Raw genomic sequence first — 22,252 nt, 5'->3', positions numbered from 1 at the left:
CTTCTGGAGTTGGCTTTGTGCTAGGCTGAAATTAGTCCTTCCCCTAGAACCTCAAGCTATTATATGAAGCCCAGGTCAACAGCCCAGACTCCTCCCTTCATCAGAATCACTTTATTACCTTCCCTGTTGGGACCCTAGTCAGTGTTACCCTGACCCAACAAGTCTCTCATCCCCAGCTTCCAAAAGGAGGAAACTGGGGTGAGGACACCAGGGCTTCCCTCAAGAAGGCAGGCCCTGGGCTCCTTTTACACCCTGATTCTCCTCCTGCCCAGTGTCCAAGTTGTTTCTCTAGGCAGTTCAAAAGGTGAGAGCTTGTAAGATGGAATTTAAAACACACTGGTTGGGAGAGCGCAGGCCCTGTGCACAGCTTGTTCCTACTTAACAAGGAAAAAAAACAAAAACAAAAACAACACCACTCTGTTGCCTTGCCCATGCCTCCTAAAGTGCCTAATTGCTTTCTATTTACGTAACTAAGATAGAAAGCAAGTGATTCTTCCCAGAACAAAGATCATCAAGGTGATTTTCTATCCCTGCCTCCCAAAGAGAAGTAGGTGCAATTTATTTCACTAAGATTATTAATCTTTGTGTAACATGTACCCTATTTTAAAAATCAGTGATAAAGTACTCGTATAGTATATGACAAATTATGTAATTTGCCCAAGGTGGAAACAGATCTCCACCCCCTAACCCAAGCACTGAACCTCTTCTACTGTGCTCCCCTGTTTTCTCCCATGCTCACCTGTCATTACTTATGTTTATAACTCAAATGCTGTAGTCATACTAATTATATGTAGTCCTATTTCACCAATAGAAATGTCTTTAGGCGTAGGCACTCTCTTCCAAACTGTTGCTAAAAGAGAGTTGGGCAAGTGTATTTAGAGCATTTATTTGGAAAAAGAATATATTTACTATAGGAGAAAGTGTTTACAAAGTTAGATCACAGGTACGTGGTTTCATAGTTCTAGAGAGCTTGAAACTGAATAGCAAATGGGCATTGGGGTCACAACACCTTGTTAACTTCAATTTTCCCTAACAAACGCAAACAATGCAACCTAATCGTATGTATCCTATTTTAATCTGAAATTTACAAAAATGTAAATATACCTTGTTAACAAAATATTCTTTAGAACTTATGATTTGGAAAAGCTGTCTACAAGGTTGAATAATCTCAGTTTTTTTACTGAACGCCAAGTTTGTTTTGCTTTGCCCCTCCTCAGGGGAAGTGTAACATAGTCAACTGACATTTTCAATTTATCAGTTTAATGACAATCATCTCTTAGCCCTCTCATCTTTCAATTTGAGGATAATGAATAAAAAAGAAAAGCCCAACTGGATTTTTTTCATCTTTTCTCAAATTGTACTATCTTCCCCCAGCGTTTTTATTCTCCTCAATGAAAATGAAAAGGACATGCATGTATGTCATATTTCATAAACCAAAACCAAGTTCTGACATGTCATTGATAGTTTGTGTCCTTTTAGAGCAGCGGTTCTCAACCTGTGGGTCGCAACCCCTTTGTAACAATGAAAATACATGGCCGTATTAGGAAGGTTGAGAACCACTGTTTTAGAAGAAAATCATGATGCTGTAAACTGTTTACTTCACCATCTGGAGTTCTTACTAGAAATTCTAAGAGGTCGAGGAATCTCTCTGGTAGTTGCTACAGATCTATGGGAGAACTCATTGCTATTCTTTAACAAAACTTCAGTGAGACCTGAACCCTAGCCAGCCAAAACTAGACAGGGTTCTCCCTCCGTCCTCCAATTCTAGGACTTCCTCTCACATGGTTGCCCTGGACTGGTGCTGCATAGCACTGTGCTGGCTCCAGGGCTGGGGCCAGGAGTACTGCTGAGCTGTTCCTTTACCTCTGTTCTCCCACACAACTACTTCCTTAGAACTGCCCGCTTATCACCCTGTTCTTGCTTGATTATTGTTGTTGCTATTATTTCATATATTGGAAATTTGTGGAGCTTGTGTGGATTTATTTAGATGTGGGTAGGCTCTATGTTGGGAAAAAGAGAGTATTTCATACTGAGAGAGGATATGCATTTTCCTACAGGCTAGGTAAGGTCTGCATTTTTGCCTTAGCTGAGTGTATGGATTCTGTATAGACAAAGATGTTCTAAGGCTCCTGTTCCCCCCATGCTCTCCCTACTCACTGTTAGCACCGAATGGAAAGTTCTCTACAGTGATGGAGAGAGAAGACAGTAAACGGTTCTTGAAAACCTACTATGTGCCAGAGGCTGTGCCTGATGTCTATTTGCCTTACCTCACTTAATTTTCTTAACGATCCCATAAGGCTATTACCACTTTCTTTATTAAGAAACTGATGCTCGCAGAAAGTAGGTAACTAACCTCACAGAGTCAGAGTGGCAGAGCCAGGAATGAAATCAGCTCCTTCAGACTGAGTAGCCAGTGCCTTCCCATCACCCACACTGTCCATTGTGACCTTTGAAATTGGCAGAGGAGCCCAAACTCCATTCTAGGTTTAGGGTCTAGTTATTGGGTGAGGTCCCATACATTTCTCTTAGGTTTAGGAACAATCAGAGTGGAAAGAGACTTTGGACTCAGGTGTCTACTAAACCTCTGGCCTCCCAGCCTCTTTGGAGAGCCCTTCACTCTGGGAAGTAGATGCTGGGGTTCCATGCTGAGGGGTGCTGGGCTTCTCAAGGGCTTGCTGAGACTCCATTGGTCTTTTTAGGGCTGCTCCATGCCAGCAGCTATGCTGTTGTTCTTCCGAGGCCTTAGCGTCCCTCACTTCAAAGTGATTACTTCTTTATTACCTTAATATGACATCACTGGCCATCTGGTGGACTTGGAATGTGAAGGAGACTAATCCTGCATGATAATAATTTTCTCATGGCACACCAAACCTACGGGGATATCCAGAACATTTGCTTTTCAAAAAATGAATATTCCATAGCCTGTGCTGTCCGGTTAGCCTTGATTAGAGAATTCTGTCATTTGAATAATTTGGAATTGTTTTACAGATAGATGTAGAGCTACGCGAAAAAGTATTTTTTCCTTTTCTTAAGGATTTATAGAATATTTAGAGTTTTTATTTGCAGAATGTAAGCAATAGTACCCTATTTTTCTAATTTTTTTCCTTTGTTACAAGGAAAATGTCATTTGATTTAAATTGACACTAAGCTCATCTCTTTTAGAGCAATCAAAGATTACAATCCGATCTTTATCAATTCTGATTAGATTTCTTCCTCAGACAAGAGTCTGCTACGTTTGTGCTATCAATGGAGCAGGTGTTTGACTGTGGAGCAAGCAGTGGACATCCAGGATTCTTCTTCGCCAGATGTTCACAGGCCTTGGGAAGAATTTCCTCTATGGGAATTTAGAAATCCGGTCTCCTTTGTAGGGGGAAAGTGTGTGCCCTGTGCCTGGGTACCCATGGTGTGGGGTTATAGTTCATTATTGGCCTATAACATGCTGGCCGCAAGGCTGTATTCCATACATTGTCACATCTCATTTAATCCTCATCGCTACCCCCATGAAAGTAAAGGTGTGTAAAAGTTATGGTGTAGGCATATGATGTTTACCCCACTGTTCAGTTAAGGAGCCTGAAGTTCAGTAGATCGATCTCCCAGTGGTTACACAGGTAGCATCTAATGATAGCAGGATTCTCCTGTTCCTGCTGCCTTGGTCAAATATAACACCCTGAGTGGAAATGAGCCATGAGAAGAGTTTTAGGATATCAGGCTGGGGAAGTGGCTTTGAATTTTATTCTAATTCCAACTCGGTTTTATTCAAAACCAAGTTTGTATTCATTTATTCCTTCAGTAGTTATATTTTGGGAACTTAACAGTGTTTGCAATCTGGGAACCAGAGACATGAATGAATTAAAAAGCACAAATCACTGCCTTCCAGAGCTTAGATTCTGGTTATTGAAGGTTTTGAGCAGAGACATGACATGACCCAGCTTAGGTTTTACAAAGGTCCTCCCAGCTACAGTGAGGAGCATCACTAGAAGAGAAGTGAGGACTGAGGCAGAGAGACCAGTTGGGAGGCAACTGCAGCAATCCCAGCAGCAGGTGGTGGAGGCTTAGACCAGAGTGGTGGCCCAGATGGTTATTTTTTAGAAATAACATTATCAGGTCCGAATCAGAATTGATTTTAATTTATGGTCACAACGTGGAATTTTAGCATACTGCTTCACTATTTTTTTAAGTTCAGAAAGCAGCTTCTCTGAAGTTAAATTTACTGAGCCTTGTCACTCAAAACTGGTTCTAGGTCTGCCAGACCTGCCATTAACTATTAATAACTCCAGGATATAGATTTGTATATCACAAGTCAGTAAATTGCCACCACAGTGTACATTGACAAAGTAAATAAATGTCATCCACATCCAAGTAATTTTCAATTGGCCTTAAATGAACGACCTTGTATTTCCAAGTAGAAGAAGAAATTGGCCATGAACAGGCATATACATTACACCTGCTGTTTTCAGTTATTGTATTACTGAGCATGCCATGGGCAGCTAGCTCTGCTTGTACTACATGCCTTGTCTCAGAGTAGATCCATATGATTTGCTTTCAGTTAAGATCACTGGAAGACCCCATGATCTGCTCAGGGTCCTCTTACCTGCATCTTCTGTACGTAATTTAATATCCCACTGGACTTGGCCCCCCCTTGGGTCCTGCTGAACAGGATATCCAGTTAAGGATGTGATCAGAGGTGCTCACTTACTGGCCTACAGATAGCGTTTCTCACAACCGCTTTCTCCATTAATCTGCCCAGGATATTGGCCCCGAAGTTTCCACTTTGCTGGGTCAGCCCTGGGAGGCAGGAAGCCCTACCAATGAGAGATGAGTGCCTCTGATTTCCTCCTGCCTCCACAGTGCAGATGAGGGCCCCTGCCAGTTGTTAAAAGTTTAAAGTCAACTGCAGTATCAGTTTTTAATTTTTTTGTGTTTCCCAGGGCTGCGTCCAAAGAGGACTCTGCGCCTGGTGCTCTGGACTGCAGAGGAGCAAGGTGGAGTTGGTGCTTCCCAGTATTATCAATTGCACAAGGTAAAAACTCTTCCTGCATTACTGAGCATTTGCATGATATCAGTATAAGCCGAAAGCATTGATTTTTGCTGTTAGTTTTGATTTCCCTGTAATTGTCCCATTTGAGACTTTCAGTAATACTTTGTGGTTGACAGACCCTGGAAAACACCCCTTCTTATAAACCTTCTTCATCCAACCTTGTAAACAAGAGAGCTGTTTAGGTGAACTAAAGATGCTGTGATGTGAAGCTGAGTGCTTTTCTATTTCTCCATCAGTCTGTGGCCAAAGAAAAAGTCCAGCTGCAGATGCTGCCATGTTCTTAGAATCTCCCTAGCTCTGCTGCAGTGTGGGCCAGAAAATCGTAACATGTGAACATTTTCTATCCCACACCGAATGCCCCCAATCCTCCTGGAAACCCTGGCATGTAAGAGCCAGGTTCTGAGGTCTGGAGTCAGCCAGGAGCGTTACATGATGGTGGTGGGAACGGCAGCAGCCGGAAGTCTCTGTGCTGGCAATGAGAAGGCTGGCTTGTTTTACACTGGCTATAATTAGGCAAGAGCGAAGCATGAAGCAAGAAGGTGATTTGGGGAGACTGGGGTTAGAAGTACAAGACTGCATTTAGGATGGGAAACTGGGAGATCAATACCAAGAACATCTTTTAAGACAGCAAAATACACAAGCTCAGAATTACTCTGGATCAAGTCAAATGTTAGTTTAAGGAAGAACTCCCAAATCAATGGACGTGCTGCTGAGCAGTGTGGGTTGGGCTGAATTGTTTCTACTGGATGTCCAGATTAGAAGAAACATATTACAAGCTGAAACGATCCAAATCAGACAGGGATTTATTTGTTTTGTGAATTGTGTTTATAGTCGGTCTCCTATTACCCTATATCAGTTAGAGTATAATGAGTTTAAGGTTATGAATTTGGTCACTGAATATAATTTATAATTATTTACTATACAAAGGACAACCTAATGCCCCACCCTTCCCATGTTAGTTCTTTTGGCCTCAGGTGACCCTGAGGGTGGGATAATTTAAGACAAGTGCCCTTTTGTTGGTTGGGTCAGTGAACCACTTTCTATATGTTGTGGTAGACTAAAATATCAGAGAAGAGTTGTTCTGGATTCAGCAACATTCAATCAACATTTTCTGAACACCTACTATGCTCCACACACAATGCTAGGCTTTAGCATCATTAAAAAATTTCACCCTGACCTTAGAAAGACTGGCTCATGTCCATCTAAAGGACATCAGCCAATAAACTTCTGTTATAATACAAGGTTGTACATAGAAGGTCTTCAGTAAAGAATAAAGTATTGAAGACAGACACAAGTTCACCTAACCTGGCCTTGGAAGGCAGGCAGAATAAGCTATGAGGAAGCAACGACCTCTAAGCTGAGACCAGAAGACTGCCCAGAAGGAAGCTAAGGAAAAGGAGTGGAAGGGAGGAGAGGAGCTGTATGTGCGAAGGCAGAGGCCGTAGGCAAGAAAGGGCAAAGCACACTGGGGAAACAGGGACTCAGAGTGGCTGGTGCAAAGACAGAAGATGCACACAAGTGGGGGTGGGGGAAGGAGTGAAGAGGAAAACAAGAGCCTGAACAAGAACATGCAAATCATGCTTAGAAGTTTGGACTCTATCCTCAGGGCGAGAAGAGTAGGTGCATTATTTTTAAGGAGGAGCTTTAAAATTCTTTACATCTTGGGCTTTATATAAAACAGAATACCTAAAAGAAAACTGTCCTAAAGCTCTTTTATTCACTATAATATACTCTACTCCCAGAAAAAAAGAAATGGAATTTAAACTGCAATGGGTCTGGTTCACAATTTCCTTACCACTGAAATTCCTAGGATCTGAAAAAAGAGGTATAATATGTATTTGTCTCTAAGATTTTGAGTTTCACTGAAGCCCTCTAAAATGCATGGATGAAGTCATAGATGACTGGATTTTAAATTTCAAAGAGGTTAACAGGGATCTACACACCCAAAGCATATGCAATCATATTAACAGAGCTGATTTATCTTAATATCTGTGCTGCCTTCATCCCAGTAGCTAGTGTGCACTGGATTTTCAAGGATAAGAAGAAGAAATTCCAGAAAGGCAAAACATAAGCTTTTTGTTTTAGAGTAGTTCTTCATCTCTTCATAAAGAAAGCCATCCTGCATGTTTTATACAATACAGCCAATTTCAAAGGACTTATTCTGGATCCTTATGATCAGTACGTTGGTATTGACATTGTCGAGATTATAATTAATCTTATCTAGGGTGGCTGAGTTCAACTTAAAGTAAATGTAATAAGCAAGTCACAAATCAAAGGGGATAAATTAGACTGTCGTTAGGCCTCTCTAGGATTATTGCATGCCAACAAACAGTCCAACAATGTCCAGGTTGCTCCAGTTACAAAAGAGAGACCCTCTATTCCAAATAAGGTAATATTAATGCTGAAACAAATACACCCTTCAATGTCAGTGACTCTACATAGTAGAAAGTTATTCCTTGCTCACTTAACACTCACTGTGCATTTGGGCTCTGCTGTATGGTTATTCAAGGACCCAAGATGAAAGACTCTGTGGCGACAGGCTTTTAATATGCCTCAAGTATTGACATCTGACTGGCAGACAGGGGGATGGTGGGAGGTTTTTATGGGACAGTTCTGGAAGCAGCTTACATCATTTCTTCTCATATTCCATTGGCAAGAACCAGTCACATAGTCCAACTGCTTGAGAGGCTACGAAAGTGGGCAGCCACTTCCTAGCAACAGCTCTACACTGCAGTAGGGAAGTGCACGTTGGTGGAGCACTGACCCACTTTAAGAACTTCCTCTCACTTTGTTCTGATTCCTCAAACACTTCCAGCTGCACAGGAGTCCAGTTGCCCCGAGGTCTTCACCTCCCATGGTGCTCAAAAAGATCAGCTCTGTGAGCTGCCTAAGAGTACTCACGCCACCACTACCAGGAGGCCTTTGCCAATCAGCACACACAAAAGCAGAGGTCGATCTTTGGCTGTGAGGACCTTACATTCTACTTCGAAAATAACTTCAAACTCACACATGAGAAATTTAGTATATCAGACAATATAAAATAAGGTTTTAAATTATTTACTGAAAGTATTTTATTTATTTATTTTTATTTTTTTATCATGGGTTAATACAAAGGCACATGTGATTAGGTGACATTATTTGCGTTTGCAAGGTAAAGTCCAAAGTCTGGGTTGTAGTTGAGTCTTTCCCCCAGGAAGTGTGCCATCTGCCCCTCCATTGTGCCTGATAGGTGGGAACTAATCGAGCCCTCTCCCCCTGCTCCCCTTCTCGAATTGGTGTTTTTCTCTTATGTGGGCCTGTAGTTGTCCGTCTGCCATTTTCAGACTAGTACTGTGTACATGGGAATCTTGCTTTTCCATTCTTGAGATACTTTCCTTAGGACAGTGATTTTTGCATCACACCAGTATGCCATGAGAGGATCTTAGGTGTGCTGCAAAAAATTTTAAAAATAAATGATTAAATTACTTTGAAAAAAAGTTCAAAGCACAGTGAGTATGTTCTTTTCTTTACTTTTTTTTTTTTTATCAACATAGTTTAAGTGTGCCAGGAAGCTTAACTATAGTTCAAGTGTGCTGAGATATAAAAGAGGTTAAAAAACACTGACTTAGGAGAATATTCTCCAAATCCATCCAGGTAAATATAAAAGATGCAAACTCTCCATCTTTTTATGGCTGAATAGTATCCCATAATATGCATATGTCACAGTTTATTAATCTGTTGAGGGGTTGATGGGCTCTTGAGTGGTTTCCACCCAGAAGAAAAAAAGCCATTTTACCTTAAGGACATTTGCACTAAAACTATTTTATTTTTACAAAGGATTCTATATCACTGACGATATACTGAGTGGTGTAAAGTCTTAGCACAGTAAATGTGAAGGAGTTAGAAAAGGGAGAAATCCCTAAGACATGTTGGTCATGAGGAAGGACTCAAGACCTGATGAGGAAGTGGATTTCAGTGAGTAACTAGGAAGGAGGAGAAGGGACAGCTCTTCCCTTCATATAGGGATCCTGGGTCCAGGGTTTGCCTTTGCATCAATGTAGCTGATACTACACAGAGACGAAAGTTTTATTTGGGAAGATCTAGTTTAGAGATTATAAAAATAAAAGGATTGAGCTTTTTTCACAACTGCTGACCTTTTTATGACACATTTATGCTATTAGTGATCTGTGCCAAGAATCAGCAAAGTATGGCCTATGGGCCGAATCCAGCCTGCCACTTGTTTATGTATAGACCTCAAGCTAACAATGGGTTTTATGTTTTTAGCTAGGTGTGCAACAGAGCTAATATGTGGCCAGCAAAATTTAAAATATTAACTATCTGGATCATTACAGAAAAAGTTTGCTGACCCTTGGCATATTCTGATAAAAGTCAGAAAATGTTTTCATATTACAGCAGAAACTCCACAATTGACCACTTCCCTACATTGACCACTTCAAGTTGACCTTATTTTCATAGATCAAAGATATATCACATGTACGTATCAGTACAGAGGCCTAGTTCCTTATGTTGACCACCTCCATATGTTGACCAGTTTGTCACAGGGTCTTGGGTAGTCAACTTACAGAAGTTCTACTGTATTTCCATATAATAATTTCTTCTGAAATTAAATGATCTAACAGTTTGTAAATTTTGTTTGGAGCCAAATATTTTCCAATGTAAGTATGTTACAGGAAGATATTTTTGTAATGATATGAATTTGAGTGTATAATCTTTTTTTAATTCTTATTTGGTAGTTTGATGGTAAAGTTGGCTAAACTTATATGATACCAACTATGGAGACAGTATGTAGAAAATCATTATTTCTTCTTTCTCTGAATGTATTCTTTCTGAAGTTCTACAAAAGCTATTTTAATGGACATAGCTTAATTTTGAGGAGATAAAATTAGCATTGATATGCATTATGCTTTTCTGAGCAAATATATCTTTGTTTACAATTCACTTTTATTAATATATGTATAGAAAAATATAACTTAAAGAGATTTTAAATTTTATGGTAAAATGTACAGCCAAACCAACTTCTAAATTGTACTCAGATCAATAATTTTATGTCATTATTATGCTTTCTTATGAAACATTAGCACAATTATTATAATAACTGCTGAAATTTACTAAATTTACTAAAAAGTTACTAAACAATTTAATAAATCGTGAAATATGGGGGGCTATTTGTGGTTTCTGTACAAATTTTGGAACTCATATGCAAGTTTATTATAACATCTAAGACTTTCTTTTCAAAGGAACCAAATTTTTTTCAAAAACAATCTATAAGCATCTTGGTAGCAGTTACTAAGTTAAATAGACAGAAAGTGTTGAGATTTTCCACTTTATTTTGGAGTCAGCTAGAATAGAAATAACTCCTGAATCCATCCAACATGCTTGTAACAGTTCAGAGCAGAAAGTCCCATGAAGGATTTTTATACATATTTTCCTCTTAATAAAAAAATGATAGTTCACTTATTTTGAAAGGTTGTAAACTTTTCTCTATTGGTTTTAAAGTTTTTTCCACCATCTCTGCGTCTCTTTTCATATTAGCATATGAACTTGAGAATTATTCACATGTATAGCATACTGTTTGTGCTTTATGTTTATTGATTTTTTTCAGAAGTAACTCATTTTTCATGCTAACAGTGCTTTATTGAGGTTTAATTAGCATTTGGTAAATGGATAGATTTTAAGTATACAGGAAAACCTATTTGGAAAATGTATGCCCCTGTGTAATTATCACACAGATCAGGTTTTCTCACATCCCCTTCTAACCAACCTCTCCCTTCTCCAGAGGTACTACTTTTTATCCCCACAGGTTAGTTATTCCTGCTCTTGAACTTCCTATAAATGAAATCATATAGTATGTAATCTCGAGTCTGGCTTCCTTCACTAACCAGCAGGTTTTGTGGTTTATCCATGTTGTTGCATTATTAACAGTAGTTTGCTCCTTTTCTGTTGCTGAGTAATTTTCTATTGCGAATATACCACAATAGAAACCACAATTTCTTTATTATCTAGGATAAATGCAGCATAGATGTTCTGTTGATAGATATTTGGGTTGTTCCCAGTTTTAGCTATTAAAAATGAAGCCGCTCTGAATGTTTTTGTACCAATCTTTCAGTAGACACATGCATTTCATTTCCTTTCCTGGGAGCAGAATTTCTGAGTCACACGATAGGTGATATTTATCTTTACTGCATATGAGAGACTGCCAAAGAGGTGGAAACGTGTACCATTTTACCCTCCCACCAGCAACGTACAGTAGTCCTAGTCATTCTCCTTCCTTCCCAGTATGAGGTACTGCGAGTCTTTTTATTTTTAGCCATTCTTGTAGGTGTCACACTTTTATATTTTTCAAGGTAAAGTTCTGAGAGTTACAAGAAAACTTCTGCCTCTCCTCCGAATGGTCACCATTCTTTCATCCTCCCTGCTTTTTTACCTCAAGACCATTTTCATTCTGCTGTTCTGCCTTAGGAGGCCAAAGACCTTTCAACCCTGCATGATGATGGCTGGAGTGACCCTGTTTTGATTTGGAGAAACACTAAACACCATGGCAAGAGCAGAACCTAGGAAATGCTGTCCTGCTCATAACCACAGCTGACTTCCAGGAGCCCAGCCCGGAGGCTGCTGGAACTCAACTGGAGCCAGCCTGGGAGGATGAGCCCCCAAAGGGCCCACGTAGGTAGATTTCTCTTAGGCCTAGAAAAAAATTTTATCCTAGAGAGGCAGGGAAGAACTTCAGAAAATGACTTTGTGCTATTCTTTATTGATAAAATTGTTCTTTTTTAAAAATATGAACTCCTTTATTGATTGAATTTAACTTACATCCACTTAGAAGGAAATGTCACCACATAGGGTAACATATATTATTGTGCTCCAGTTTATTTATAGGAGTAGAAGTTAACTTTGAAGTTAAAAAAAATTATAGATAATTTTATTGAATTTCCAAATCAGTGCCTACAATGAGAGTTGTCCAGATGCCATTTGCTTAATCTACTTTTCATGGGAACAATGTTACTCTCTTCTCTTCTCTTGGAAGGAAAAGCAGGATGTCATTTCTCATGTCCTGAAATGTACAAAGGAGGGGAAAAAAAACCCTAGATTAGTTTCAAGTGGATTTCTGGTATTTTTTAATCTTTTCCACTTTAAGCAAAAATATGATCTGGCATAATTATAATGAGTAAGGTAATCTGGCCTTGAGAAAGCCTCATTACAAAAGGTAATCAAATAAAATAGATTGATATGTTCTACTCTGGCATGAAAAATATTTTAACCTTTCCCTGAATTATTGCACAAACTTCTGGCAATTGAATTACAGGGCTAATGAACACTGCTGTGTTCTGGTAGTCATTAATAAGGGCAATATTTTAAGTAGGCCTTATTAAATGAGGGATGGGATGTATGACCATTCTAAACACATCAGTCTATCCAAACTCTCACCAACTATAAAACAGAAAAAGGAAAAATGAATATGTGTGGTATTTCGTCAGAATTTCCAGTGTTGTCATGCTGAGAAACAAAATTTCCTCTTACATACGTAAATATAAAGTACATTAGCTTCTTTGAGTAGTGAAGTCCTTGCCAGCTTCCCAGCCCACATTAGGTTTCATGTTTCATTCCAAAATAAAAGAAAATGTTAGAAATGATTGTGAGGCCTCTTCATGCTCTCTGGGCAAATGTGTTTCTTTGGCATTTTTATTTCACCAACCCTATTGCCTCTCTATAATGTTAATTTAGGAAGGGTGACACTGCTAGCGTAAGAATGTTGTACTCGTGTTTAGCTCTGGTTATAAAGATAATAGAGCTGATGTCTTCATTCAGCATAATTGTGTCTGGACTGTGTCTCCAGCACAGCCTTTTATTATATCTTTAATGTCCCATGCAATATAGACGTCCTAATCAGAGGTTATTGTCTCCATCATTACTGCCGGGCTTTTATGCATCCTGTGTTTTTCTTTCAGGGCCTAGATATTGCATTAGTCTGTCAAGCACATCACAAAATTGGTTTAACTTCCATTTCTCTCAGTGTGTTCTTGGTCTGCAGCCCTTGTAGTTTGTCCATTCAAATATTTTGTATAGCACACCTGGGATCTCTTAATGGTCTTATTAGAATTTGTGGATTGTATTTAAAAAAAAAAAAGACTGTCTTTCGCATTTCTTTGCTTTCTCCTGTGTAGAATTGCATTATGACTACGGCACTGGCACTTCTGAACCTTACGTACGTATGGTAATTATGATAGCTGGGCAGAGCTATCAAAATGTCCCCTTCAATATTATGAAAATCATATGCCAGCTTGTGAATGACCATGACTCAGCTTCAACCCACCTCCTTTATCTCTCTTTACATCCTTTTTAACTGTCTTTTATTGTTTTTTCTACATAAGAGAAAAGAAATGGTTTAAGGTAAAAAGATAGTAATACCTAGAATCAAATTGTTCCGTGTTCCTAGGAGAGCAGGACCTTGCCCGTCATTCTGGGGTAATATCTTTTGTTGAATGCCTCATGGTTTTAGATCATATTGGGCTTGAGTGTTGGTTTCAGCCCAGTATATCCCAAGAACAATGCTGTAACTTCTCTGCTTCCATTATCAACTCAAATAAAGCAATTGCCTTTTCATTTGGTTCTGAGAACATTGTGCCACAACACTGAGATTTATTGTGAATTATTGTGGATGGCGTTTATTCTTCACTCCTAAACCCATGGAGTTTTTTCTGTTTTAGTAGCTTACTAGAGATTGCCTACTGGTACAAATAGTTTCTGCCTCATTGCCTTCCTATTTCGAACTACGTCATGACCTATCTAAGAAGTTCCCATAGTGTATCTAGTGCCCAGTCTTTCTGAGGAAAGCAAGTTGGCACACCAGGACATGCAAATCTGAACTGAGGTGTCATGCTCCAGGCTCACAAGTGACCTACCTCCATGGGTCAGAGCCTTTAGGACTAAATTATCCCATTACATGTACTTGGGCCTCACTAAGGTAAGAGTCAGCAAACCATTTTTCAATCACTAGAAATATTTTAATTCAAGTGGATCTGTCTTCTACCCTCTTGTCTTCTAAACCAGAGGTTAGTAACCTTTTTTTAAAGGTCAAGAATAGTAAAGATTTTAGGACTGCAGTCTATGCAGTCTCTCTACTCACCCCTGCCCCTGTAGTGCAGTCATAGACAACCTGGACAGATGAGCATGGCTGTGTGCCAATCAACTTTTATCTACAAGGGAAAAAGGCAGGCCAGATACTCTGCTGAACCCTGTTCTGAACCCTTTGGGGGCAGAAATTTAGAAAACATTCTTGAAGGGCTTTTCAATCCATAGCTTTTGGAGAAGGAGATTTGTAACGTGCATGGGAATTCTAACATCTGAGATTGTATCTCGGTAGGCTAACACTGTAACTGTCGTTTGTGAGTTTTGCACTGAAGAGGTTACAGTTGTTTCCCCTTAGGTTTTTGGCCAAGCGAACGCCATCAGCAGCTCATCTAGCTCCTGAGCTGCATCCCACTGAGCCGTAGCCCAGGTACACAGGCGTAGTTACCTTTTTGGGGGGAAAGGGTTAACATCCTTCTCTAATATTTTTTCAAGCAAGAGCAGAACACTTAGAGATGATTAAATATGTATCCCCCCAAATACATGTTACGTATTCAAAATGCATAATATCTTTTTTGAAAGTTCACACATGCTTTCTTTTTGAAAGTTCCGAGAAATGACCATTCCGATACGTGTCGGCAACTTTCCTACCAATGCTTAGCAGTTACCATTTGCTGCTTAAGCATATAGTAGCTTTATCCCTGGATTTGCTTATAGTATTTCTTTTTTTAACCTTAATGAGTCATTATCTGGGAGAGGCGTTCCCCAAGAGATCCACTGAACGTTAGGTCTTTGGTCATCAATATTCCTTCTGGAAGTTTATCTTCTACTTCTACTTCTGGTTACCATGGCTTTTCGGTGCTTCCGTGACACTAAGATATAAACATCAAAAAATGTTTATATCCCGGTAGGGAACTGAGCAGAGCCTTGCCCACATGGTGGCTGTGAATATGACCCGAGTGTGTGTCGAAGCCCTTTGTCTTGCTTTCTGGAACTGGTCTTACTGGGCCATTTCTAAGGGTGTTAACCTCCCAGTCCCGTAGTGACTTCAAGGATCCATTTGTCCCTTGACAGAGTTGGTCTTGCTCTGGGTTTTAATTTCCTTATTTATAATTCACATCTATAATTCCTGTTGATTCACCTCAGAGGCATAATTTTTTTTTCCTAAACAGGAGATTTAAACTTCTATTTCTAATTTTTTCTCAGAAGACCTCCCTCTCGCATACTCTTATCAAGTGCCTGTCCCACATTTGTAGTTATTCATTCTGGAAACTGAGGTTACCCTCAGTTTGTCTAAACTGCTTTGGTTTCAGGGTTCTCTTAAAGGAGAGTTTCTTAAAATCAGTTTCCAAAGAGTTTTTATATCTTACACAGTAAAACATGTATAAACAAAAATTCAAATGTAGAGAGCTTAACAAGGCCTTTCAACAAAGGTTTAAAGTAGTTTCATAACGTGAGATTTTTGAGATTAAACAGAATTTCTGTTACTAGTTTGAAAAGGAGTATAATTTGCTTTTATGGATTTCTGTAGTTTCCTTTAATAAAACTCATCCAGTGAGATGCATCGCCCCCTGAAATCAGAGGCAGCGCTGTGGTAAATACTTGTAAATGTTTCCGGCAACTTGCCAGGTGCTAACTGAGGGCTGGGAGAACGGATGGCATGTACCAATCTCCTGTCACTGCCATAGCAGAATGATTTTTTCCCCTTCAAAGCTCTGGAAAATACTTTATTATACCTCACAGAATCAAATGGGAGGCAATCAAGCTGTTTTGTCATTTGAATTAGGAAAGGTCAAAGGGAAGAGAACATAATAGTGGACAGAAAAGCACTTCGTGAAAATTGTTCATTTTTTCCATGTAAGGGAAAGTAATTGGTTCCGTTTATTAGATCTGAAAATCTAGCACTAGAGATTTTTTGGATAGACATATAGACATATAGAGAGAGAAAAGAAACCATCTTACTGAGCCAATTTTTACAAGTCCCATTCCCCAAACAAATGTGGAACAAGCTCTTACAAGACATCATTACAATCTCTTTCATCCATGTGATCGTTTATAAATCACCTTTTCATAGATACCTTCTCACTGATATTGAGATGCCAAACCACGAACTGTTTTCCTTATTTCACCCAGGAGGAAACAGGCTCAGAGCAGTGAAGAATGTACCCAAGGTTGCACAGCACCATCTATGAGGTCTAGAATCTGAACTTGACCTAGATCTCCTATCTCCAGACATCAATCAGCACAATGACTTCTGTTACCATGTACTTCTCTGCCACCCATCTTAAATATAGATGTGTAACCACTTGTCATAGACTGAATACATACTCCCCAATATATTCGGGAATGCAGAATAATGGGTAATACATGGATGGATGGATGGATGGGTGGGTGGATGGATGGAGAAGTCACTTCAGGGTGCTTCATTTAAAATACGTACAGCACAGAATCAATTCTATACAATTTTAGAGTAAAACACCAAGGGATATTATGTGACCACCCAGACATCAGTTGTTGCTAGTAATTCTCAATATTGTATATTTGCACTTTCTCTAGAGAGTGTAAAAGTAAAAAATTGTATTTATTCCTAAGGTTAATTTTCTAAATGATTTTTTTAAGTAGCCAACAATACCTCAGAATTCACTGTTAATTTTCCCTTAATGTGAGGCATTTCTAACTGAAGTTTTAAGTAAACAATAGATGAAATTTTAAACTTTCAAAGAGATCTTCGAATGATATGAAACTTATTCACACAGTAATACGTGTTAAAATAATTCCACTATTTAAAAGACTATCTTTAGATCAGAGGTCCCCGGGATATCAGCCCAAGACATGTCCCACTGCCTTAGTCTTAAAAGAAAAGAAAAATGACAGCAGAACCCTGATCCCTGAGAGATCTTTTCTATATGTGTAGAGCTTAGAGACCCAGGAAAATATGGGAAGACTCCACGAATTGAGTCCAGCCGTCTTCTTTCAGGGTGACCATGCCTAATACACCAAAGACAAGGTTACACCGGGATAGACCTCTGCCTGTGCAATGTTAAAAGATTTCCAAGGACAGCAATTTCACTCATGTCATTATTTTTTAACATTATCAGACAATTAAAATATGCCCGGCCAGGTCCTCTTAGTTGATGCTTAATTTAAGGATACAACTTAGAAGACTGGAGGAACAATTATAAAAGAAGGTAGTTATAGGTTTGAAAAAGTTAATGTCCCTTATTCCTACCTCCCTTAATAGTCCCTGCTTGAAAGCCCTACGGAAGGATAAGGGAACTGGGACACGGGGATGAATTGTAAACTGCAAAAGAGAAATTAAACATTATTTGCAAACTAAACTCAAAGCACAAATGATTCACTTGTTCTGTTTTTTGTTTTTGTTTTTACGGAGTAGACTCTAATTTAGAGCTCAGTTTGGTAATACTTTCTCTCACAAACTGTTTTCCAAATGTATTGAAAATTGCACTTGCCAAAATGGATGGGTGGTGTTCTTCAGTGAAAGGTGGCTGTGATCAAGGGCTGCCCCTCTCGCATTGTTCAGCCTGCCAATGTCTAATGCAACAGAAGTGGAAAGGAAAATAAGAATGAAGGACATATTCAAGAGTGCAACAAATTGTTGGCACCTAAGGAACTAACGCTGTCGGTTTCCAAAGAACTTGGCAGAAAGGTTTTGACCACCCATGTGATTTTCATCTTCTCATCTTTTAGGCAGGGACCTTAATATGGCATACTGTAGTGACGGCTTCCCTCGAAAGGTTCTATTTAAACATCTTTTTCTGAATCACCAAGACAAGAATGGAGCAAACGAAGAGAAAGAAAAAAAATATTCACTTGTACGCAAAACTGCTACCTTCAATTCTCTAAAATTGGAGTGAACGCCTAATTATGCTGACATTCCCATTGTGCGAAAGTGTTGAGAATGCAGATATAATTTCTCAGCTAATTATTTCATTATATGAAAGTGGCAGGTGTGAAGTAATAAAATTAACATCGTAAGAACCAGCAATTGTGGACTTTAATATTGAATTTTTTAAGTGGAGTGAAGTGCATTTGTCTTGTGACTACTCTGATTACGTGAAAAAGCCTTCTAAATGCATGTGTTTAAGAAATTTGTGTGTATAATAAAATATGTTTTGGCAGATCTTTTACCAGTAAAATTGGGTAGTGATATTAATGTGAGTAAATTATTATTGACAAGGAAACCCAAGGGATGTCAGGGTTTGAGCTGCCGGGCGTGGTGACGATCTTGGCCTGCACCTCTCTTATCAAACATGGTTCAAGTAGTTGTCTTATGAATAGTGGTGAAAGAAACTTCTTTTTCTTTAAAAAAAATAAATTGAAAAGACCATTGACACCCCTCCAGTTAGAACAATAGGAGATCAAATACCATATTGTCAAATGTAAACTTGAAAAATGTGGAGGCTGAGGGAGAAGGGCAGAAACTAAAGAGTGACCTAGTGAGATTGGTCAGAGGATTGCAGGTCTTTATTTCTCTGATTTAATAATTGTCAATTATAAGGAGTACAGGTAGACTTAATACAGATTTTCGGGAAAAATAAAACTACATTCAACATTCAGTTTCTTTTAAGCTGATAATAGCGTACAATCTATGCTTTTGTCTTTAGAATTTATCTATGTCTAAAATATCATCAGTTCAGAATCTGCAGAGTGCTCTGAATACCGTGTAGTCATTATCAGTGATGCCTGAGCTTCCGGGTGGCAGCCACTTTGCATAACCTGTGCTCCTTGTATTGAAAAGATGCCAAAGGTGCACTAGGATGACAGTCTGTTATGAGCCGTATCAAATACAACTTTCTTCTGTATTTTTAATTTAGCTAAGTTTTCTCCACTTTGTTTTTAATTTTAATATGTCTAAGAAACATTTAGCTCCTCCTGAAAGTCTCATAGAGATTTTGGCAAATTGCTTAATACCTGAGAGGGAGGCCTCCAGAAGACATGGCTGGTTATACCCGTCTTTGCTAACCTTGACCACTTTAGGGCAGTGGTTCTCAACCTTCCTAAAGCCGCGATGTATTTTCACTGTTCCAAAGGGATCACGACCCACAGGTTGAGAATCGCTGCTTTAGGGTCTATTCTGATGATTTGGTGATTTCTCCTGCTTTTAACTGTTTTGCCTCAAAAATGAAAATTGATATTCCGTGTACATCAAACCTTACCAAGAATTTTAATCGATAATTAGGGACTCTAATTTAAAATTTAATGATCTGTGTTGATACCAGTGCAGATAAGTGAGGCACAAAATGGATTACCCAAGGCCTTTTCTGCGTGATGAAGTTTACACATGGATAAACAATGACAACAGATAGATGGCCCATTGGTTTCTTTGCCTGGTATTTGGCAAGTTTCCTGTAGAGTGCATACGTAGCAAGATACATTCCAATTTCTAAAATGTGAAAATAGGAGAAAATATGACTCTAATAATTAAGGAAATAAAGTATTTATCTATTGAAATTTTAGTGGCAGAAATAGGAAAGATTTAAAAATCAGAAAATTTTTTAAGTAGCCTTTGTTCCTGATTTGGCTGAGATAGTCTAGTTTTCCCTCATCGCCCTGCCATAATAATATTTTAAATTTCTTATTTTGAATTACCCCTACTATGGGTACATAATGGTTGTGTGTGTTGTATATGGAACATTTCATTATATGGAAATGGCAGGTGTGATTACAAGTACCCTACAAAAGATCACAGGTACCCTATGTTTATACAGGATACAGGTAGTTGGGGTATTTATCACTTGTGTTAGAATTCCACTCTTTTAGTTATACTTTTTAGGTACATGTATATAGTCAGTTTGTTGGCTGTCAAATATTGCTTATTCTATTTATCCAAATATATTTTAGTAACCATTAACCATCCCCACTTTATTCCCTTCAGCCCACTACCCTTCCCAGCCCCTGGGAACCATCATTCTACTGTCTCCATGAAACCAATTTTTTAATATTCAGCTCCCACATATGGCTGAAAACACGTGAGACTCATCTTTCTGTGCTTGGCTTATTTCACTTAACATAATGTTCTCCAGTTCTATCAAACTGGCATATGTTTCAAATGGCAAGGTGTTGTTCCTTTTTATGACTATATAATATTCCACTGTGTATGTGTACCACAATTTCTTTTTTCATTCATCCATGGATGGACACTTAGGTTGTTTTTTTGGTTGTCTCACTATGTCCCCCTTGGTAGAGTGCCATGGCGTCACAGCTCACAGCAACCTCAAACTCTTGGGCTCAAGCAATTCTCTTGCCTCAGCCTCCCAAGTAGCTGGGACTACAGGTGCACTTAGGTTGTTTCTAACACTTGCCTACTGTGAGTGGTGAGACTATGAGCAAGGGCGTGCAGGTATCTTTTTTATCTGTTGAATTCCACTCTTCTGGATATATGATGGGTCATATGGTAGATCTATTTTTAGTTTTTTAGGAACCTCCCTACTTTTCTTCATAGTGGTCGCACTAATTTACATTCCCAGCAACAGTTATTGCCCCTTTTTTAAAAAATCCATTTTACCTGGGGTGAGAAGATAGCTCATTGCAGTTTTGATTTGCATGTCTTTGATGACCAATGATGTCGAGCATATTTTCATATACCTATTGGCCATTTGTGTGTTGTCCTTTGAGAAATGTCTATTCAGATCCTTTGCCCATGTTTTAATCTAATTCTTTGATTTTTTTCCTATTGAGTTGTTGTAGCTCCTTATACACTCCAGTTATTGATTTTTTTTTTTTTTAATCAGAGGCTTTAGGAATCTGCTTGGTACTTTATTTTACTGTGGCTGAATGAGTACCCAAGTTGCAAAACAAAGTCCTCTCAACCCTTCTTTTTCCCAAGTGGAAGAAGATGCTCCCTGACCACACTGCTGGAGTTGGGGAGAGATGACACAGGCACGGGGTTGGCTGCTGCTGCTGGCATCTCACTAGCTCAGGTGAACCCCAAGAAACCAGTGGCTCCGGCCAGCATAGCCACAGAAATCACTCAAAGACTGTAGCCTTTGTTGTCTGCCTTAGAAATTCATATGAGGCCCCAGGCTGCATTTCGCAGACCATGGTGGGTGTAGCCAGAGCTCAGGCTTCAGGGTAAAGGATTTCCCTCTGCCAGACTGGTCTAAATGCTCCCTCCGTGACCACTGGCAGAATCCTGCCCTGTGCTGTGCTTCCCTGTGCCGGGGCAGCCCTGAGTGCCAATGAAAAGTCTAGTAGGCACCTCACTCTTCCCCCCGTGGGTGCAGATTCTCTCTCCCTCTCTCATTCTCTCTCTGCATGGGGGCAGCACTGCCAGGGGACAGAGGAGTGGTGGTGTAGACAATGCAAGACTGTCTTTTCTGCCTGATTTAATTCCACTTTCCTCCATACGATGTCAAAACCAGGTACTGTGATTGTTCACCTGATTATCGGTCCCTCTGAAAGTGCTTGCTTGCTCACGTGGATAGCTGAAGTTGGTGTTCTCACGGAGGGATGGAGGGACGAGAGCAGGAGGTTTCTATTGGCCGTCTTGCTCCACTTCCCTGGCCCTGCTGTAATTATTTTTTTTATTTCAAGTTAATATGAGGGTACAAATTTTAGATTACATTATTCTCACCTCCAGGGTGGAGTTCCAGTTGTAAAAGAGCCCCCCACCCAGGGGGTGTGATACACACCCTCACAATATGCACATTAGGTGAGATCTGACCTCAGGCCCTCCCTCCTTCTGCCATTTGTCCTCCCCTTCCCTCCCACCCCTCACCTTTCTCTACCCTCATACTAGACTTAGACTATATTTGTGTTTATTGTTCATATGTATTTGTTTATATATTGGTTTTATATTAGTATGGAGTACATTGGATATTTATTTTTTCATTCTTGCCATACTTTACTAAGAAGAATGCATTGACAGCGTCCCCTTCCACTCTCAAAGGCGTCCTGGCTTAGATAGCAACTTAAATAATGGTTACTGCACCTATACTCACAGTTGTTGATAAAAATAATGTCTCAAGAGAACAGAATAGCTTGGTATAAATCATAAATTCTAAATGTATTATGAATATACATAATACATTTATATCCTCAAAACAACCTTATTAAATACATCTTTCCATTGTTGATGAGCATATGAAGCTCAGTGAGATTAATTGGTTGCCATGGTACTTTAGCTTG

At 39.2% G+C, this 22,252-nt stretch overlaps 1 protein-coding gene across 1 annotated transcript in view; it reads left to right on the top strand.

Annotated features, from left to right (window-relative positions):
* The window catches only part of CPQ (carboxypeptidase Q), a 397,534-nt gene that overhangs the window by 275,353 nt on the left and 99,929 nt on the right, over window positions 1-22,252 (top strand). Inside the window, exon 5 of the mRNA XM_003782559.3 lies at window positions 4,929-5,020. Within this exon, the coding sequence (XP_003782607.1) occupies window positions 4,929-5,020 (92 nt within the window). The remainder of the gene's footprint in view (window positions 1-4,928; window positions 5,021-22,252) is intronic.

Source organism: Otolemur garnettii, unplaced genomic scaffold (genome assembly GCF_000181295.1).
Source record: "Otolemur garnettii isolate 467f Iridium unplaced genomic scaffold, OtoGar3 scaffold00004, whole genome shotgun sequence".
NCBI classification, from domain to species: domain Eukaryota; kingdom Metazoa; phylum Chordata; class Mammalia; order Primates; family Galagidae; genus Otolemur; species Otolemur garnettii.
Note: the sequence above shows the minus strand (reverse complement) of the source record. Positions and strands in the feature narration are given on the sequence as shown.